Source organism: Pygoscelis adeliae, unplaced genomic scaffold, assembly GCF_000699105.1.
Source record: "Pygoscelis adeliae isolate BGI_AS28 unplaced genomic scaffold, ASM69910v1 Scaffold222, whole genome shotgun sequence".
In the NCBI taxonomy this organism is placed as follows: domain Eukaryota; kingdom Metazoa; phylum Chordata; class Aves; order Sphenisciformes; family Spheniscidae; genus Pygoscelis; species Pygoscelis adeliae.
In genome coordinates, this window is record NW_008824309.1 from 2,162,140 (window position 1) to 2,167,241 (window position 5,102).

The 5,102-nt window shown below is 38.7% G+C and overlaps 1 protein-coding gene across 1 annotated transcript in view; it reads right to left on the reverse strand.

Annotated features, from left to right (window-relative positions):
• The window catches only part of LRP1B (low density lipoprotein receptor-related protein 1B), a 614,444-nt gene that overhangs the window by 401,867 nt on the left and 207,475 nt on the right, over positions 1-5,102 (reverse strand). The window contains exons 4-5 of the mRNA XM_009319022.1: positions 3,232-3,351; positions 1,732-1,860 (exon numbers count right to left, since the gene is read on the reverse strand). Of these exons, the coding sequence (XP_009317297.1) occupies positions 1,732-1,860; positions 3,232-3,351 (249 nt within the window). The remainder of the gene's footprint in view (positions 1-1,731; positions 1,861-3,231; positions 3,352-5,102) is intronic.

Sequence of the window (5,102 nt, forward strand, 5' to 3'; positions counted from 1 at the left end):
CGGTCTCTGTGCTCCCCTGTGGGTTCCCCGGCTCAGGAAACCCCCCTGTACGCCACGATCCGCTGCTCTGCTGCGGGATGCACCTGCACCGGAGGTGATCGCCTCTGCGAGGCGATCCTCCAAGGCAGAAACTTGTGAAAAGCAGCTTGTATGATCAGTGAAGCTATGAATGTAACGGTAAGGGTGCAGGAAAGCGACCTGCTGGTACGTGGAAACTTCACTATTTTCCACACTGTAAGTCGGGCCCAGTGAAGCAACGTAAGCTATTACAAGTCACTGCAGCTCTTGCAGAGCTCTGTGATAAAAACACCTTCATTACTGTGCCAGGCGTCTTTTGGACCTCAGTGCCCTACGAAGTATTTGACCCAAATATTCATCATATTGATAATTTAATCCAGCATTAATTCAAGGAACAGTTGTGTTTACAAACAAAACCAATGTAATGAGCAACACTTATTTCTTCACAGCAGCATGATCTTGATTTGTACTGTCCTGCAGTGACTTCTCTGATTAACGACTAGTGATCCCCTTCTGAAAATAACTGAAAAGATGGAAACTACCCTAAAATAAACATGACGAAGTATTAAGAAAGACAGAGGAGTAGTTCTTCTCTGTTAATCTTATTCATTTCATCAAGACCACCAAGACACCGACAACTCACTACAGCATTCAGTTGTTACACAGTCTGCTGGACCTAAGAAGGGAAACTCAAAGGCTCATCTCAAGCCCAGTACTGGCATCATGAGGGTTTCCTGATCTGGAATTGCGTTATTGATTTTCATATAGTGGAGGAAGAATTTAAAAATATTTTTACTTCGTATGGACCTTCTTATCTCACAATACTTTGCTGTGGATTTTTAAAAAACTGCTCAGCTATGTTGTGTGGATCAATACAAGACTTGGTACAAGCAGTAAAAAACTCTGTAACTCTTACTGGTGCTCAGAACATATTTAGCAATGCTCTTTACATGAGGAAGCCTCAAAAAAGCAGTAGACCTTCCTATTATCTGATGTCAAAATAACTACAAAAAGGAAAACTGAAAAAATATGTAACAAACATGGCTTTATACTTGGGTGTTGAATCATCGTGGATGTTGAATAATGCTTAGGAAACTTTTTAGGTTTTTTAATATAAAAGCACTGTTAATTCAATATGCTGAGTAAGAAAATACTGTGTACAATATTGCTTCATTAAACACAATTCACTAATTTCCTCAAATACCCAATTCACTATTACTAATGAAAACATGCACTAAGCAACAAAAAGCCTAGTGTGAGTATGTATATCACGAAATTCACCTCTTGGGATATTTCAAGGACAAAGCAATCTCATGTCTTTTTTTATCCTAAGGGTACAATTACCTCACAATCATTTCCTCTGTCTTCTCAGTATCTCCATTGTCTTCCCAGAGTAAACAGCCTATTTTGTTTGTGTGAGGAAAATCCTTGATTTATTTATGAACAGGGAAACTGGGAACTGTTCTAATCTTGGCTGAATCGAGTATTTCACTGTAATTAATAATAACCATATAATAACTTCTAATATTTCCCTTGGAGTATTGTTGTAATATGTGAAAAGTTTTTCTAGGGTTGTTGTGTGGCTCTTTGTAGTGGGGTGAAGGAAAGTCCATCTCTTCTGTGTTCGTCTCTGTCTTTCTTTTCATGTGTATCCTCTAGATAGGACCAAAACACAAAATATTTTCATTAGAGTAAAAAGATGTTAAAACTTACCATTTTTGGCCTTGCAGGATTTGTCATCAGGCTGAAGTACATAACCCTCCACACAGCTGCAACTGTATGATCCATCTGTATTTATACATGTCTGGCTACAGCTTCCATATATATTACATTCATTCAAATCTAAAGGGACATTAACGAGATCTTGTTTAAGGATTAGGAAAAAAAGAAATTAAACAAAAAATCAGAATTCTAAGAGAAAAGTTTAAGTCATTATGGTATGATGCTTTATGTTCTCTCCCTTCTCAAGCCATGACCTTATCACAGATGTTGGCTGTTGAAATTACGCCAGTAACCAAACAGAAGGCCAGGAGTTTTCAAGTTCAATAGCTATTAATTTTGAAAGATGAAACCTTCATTTGTTGAGGTAGTATCCAATGTCTACATCATGTTAGGGAGACATTTGGGTTCTTGTTAGTACCAGAGACCACTAGTTATCAGGGTCAATGAATGAAGCAACATTTCAAGAGCAGAAATAACTGATTATCCTTCTTAACCTATTTATGCTGGCAACGTCTTATAGTTCCTTAAACGAACTGTCACAACTTCTGCATTAAAGCATCATCCACTACATCAAAGACTACATATTTCTCTAATAAAGAACAATTTTCTCAACTAGGGTATATAGGCATAATACCATAAAATCAAGGTATGCTATTTAACAATGGTTGAGGGTTTACGTAATAAATTGACATTTTAAAAAACTGCTGCTGAAATTATTTCCTCAGATATATTTTCAATCACAAAACATGACAGCCATAGAGCAAAAGAACTTATAATAGATTATATTTATGAAGAATCTGGCTTAGCACTATTACTTGGAGAGAGGAATGATTGGTAAAGAGCACATACATAAGGCAACAGAACTCCAATCTGCTGATAAAAAGAGAAAAAATAAAACAAGAAACAAATACCTGGATAGAGAATTAAGAAGTCATATATTTTAAAAATGGAAAAGAACACCAATTTCAGTCTACCATTAATTACGCTGAAATAACATTCCCAGCTAAGTTGTATGATCTGGGAGTGTTCATTTATCAAATTCTAATCTAGGTGTGACTTTATGGGCACAAGGCGAAACGTTACAAGTTTTACAGGGTCTCCTGGTAGTGAGGTCTGGAGAGCAGCTCGCACAAATGAGCTGTAAGCTTGTCTGAGCAGTGGGAAACACTCCTCACCTCCTCCAGGCCGGCTGAGGATGCTTTCCTCCCAGTAACTTCAGAATAGCTACCGCTGGGGCACGGGCACGGAAGCACCAAAGAATCAGCAGGGAGGCCATGACTCGTTTCGGAGGGGGACTCTTACCCCCCGCCTGCCCCACAAGCCCACGCTCATTCCTGACGAACACCTTCGAAGATGGGCGAGGAAGCGGCCGTGCTGGCCAGCCTGCCGTCAGCCAGAGCTGAAGCCCACCGCCGGCTCTCCGCCCCTGACAGCCATCAGGGAACCATTCGAAAACCTGGGGGTTAATGTTACTGTGTATTTCTTGTTTACCTGTGCAGCTTCTTCCATCGCTGCTTGTTTCATATCCATCTCCACAGTAACACCTGGTGCCATTCCTGGTAACGGCACATTTGTACTGGCAATTCATCTGTTGGCATTTGGGTAGCAATTCTGCAATAATATTATTTACAGCAAAATGTTACTAAGTATTTTTATTATTCCTAAATTGCAAACTTTAGAAACTTTTATATATATGTAAGTGCATGTCTCAGGAAGGAAACACCTCCACCATTTACATGAGCTGTTTTTGGAAATATGACACATAATACATTGCAAAAGGCTTGCTTTGAATATTGCATTTCAGCAAGTTAATAAATAGAAATCAGCATTTTATTTCTATCAAAAGCTGCTCACAAGTGTATTATCGAGGTGTACTGTTGCTCTGCTTCCATTTTTCACACATCAGTCATTTTCAGTCAAAGCAGTGATTTGGAAAAAAAAAACAAAACCAAAGCTCAAACAGTTAGATTATAGTTATAAACAACAGCCAAGGTTATGAGAAAGGTGTCAACTTCTATGTCTTTCCTACTTCTCGTATCAATGGATTTTCTATCTTTTTAAAGCTTGTTTTGATTTACTGATACACATATAACCTTCACAGCAATCAATGGAAATACATTCTGGCTCAATAATTTAACATTGGACAAGTAATGTTGGATAAACAGGGGCCATAATATATGTCATTACTACTGAAGTCCGTCATAGAATCTATTGCTTGAATACATACCATCAGCACAAGGCTTGATGCTAACAACCAGAAGAAATATTGTAGAAATATACGCTGTAATGATTTCCAGCAAGAAACAGCGTGAAAACAAACCAAAAAACCTCAAATGCTTCCCAGGCCCAAGCTGTATGATATGTATCAATAATTTTGCTGATCAAAAAAATAGTATTTTAATGAGCAACAACAGTTTTCCCTCCAGGAAAACAAGAAAAGGATTGAGGAAAACAGCTTAAAGAGTTGATCTGAAGATAGTTTTCAAACCTATATGCAGATGGATCAGAAAATAACCTGTGAATAGACAGAGAAAGGTTCTGTTACAGGGTTGACTTTAAGTAACTGGGTACGTCCTAAAGAAAAAGAGAAATCTGTAGTTCAATATGTGGGCAGTTTTAATCTGTCTGATCATTATTCATCAAGTTCTACTTGGGAGCAGAATGAAAATAAATAGGAAGAAGAGTCTGCATCAGCATCTGAGCCCTGGGGCTTCAACTCCAGAACGTCTGCCAGTGTCAAAAGAAAGCCGAAATTTTGGGAGAAAAGTGGATGTGGCCGGCACCCAAAGTTACTGCTTACTATAATGCAACTATTCTAAAACCATAGAGGTTTCACACAATTATCACAGGGCATTCCCTAGAACTCTGTAATCCACACAATCTGCAGACTGACTAGACGCTGATAAACCATCCGCTGTCTAAATCTGCCCATTTTCTATGTGGTTTGTGGGTTATTTCTCTGCCTTTTGTGCCCTTGTGAATAGGAAGATAATACCTTTTTTGGCCATAGCTTGCTTCGTTGGTTTCTTGTCCCTAGTCCAGTCCTTAAATCTATTACGCCTTTCCAAGAACAAGTCCCATGCAGAATGCAAACCAGGAAACTTCGCTAAAGGTTGACATAAAATGGGACTGCACGCCAAGGTGTGGAGCTGGAACCAAGGCTGATTAGGTGGTATCTGTTTATTTAATATTTCTATCTGAACAAAATCGACATATACATTTCATTTTCTAAGCAAACATGGATCAACCATCCTTTACAACCTATAATTTTCCTCGTCAAATATTTGTCTGATGCTATACAGCCAGGAGCTTTTACCGGATGATAACTATTTGCCTCACAAACGGGGCTTAGCTTGTTTGCA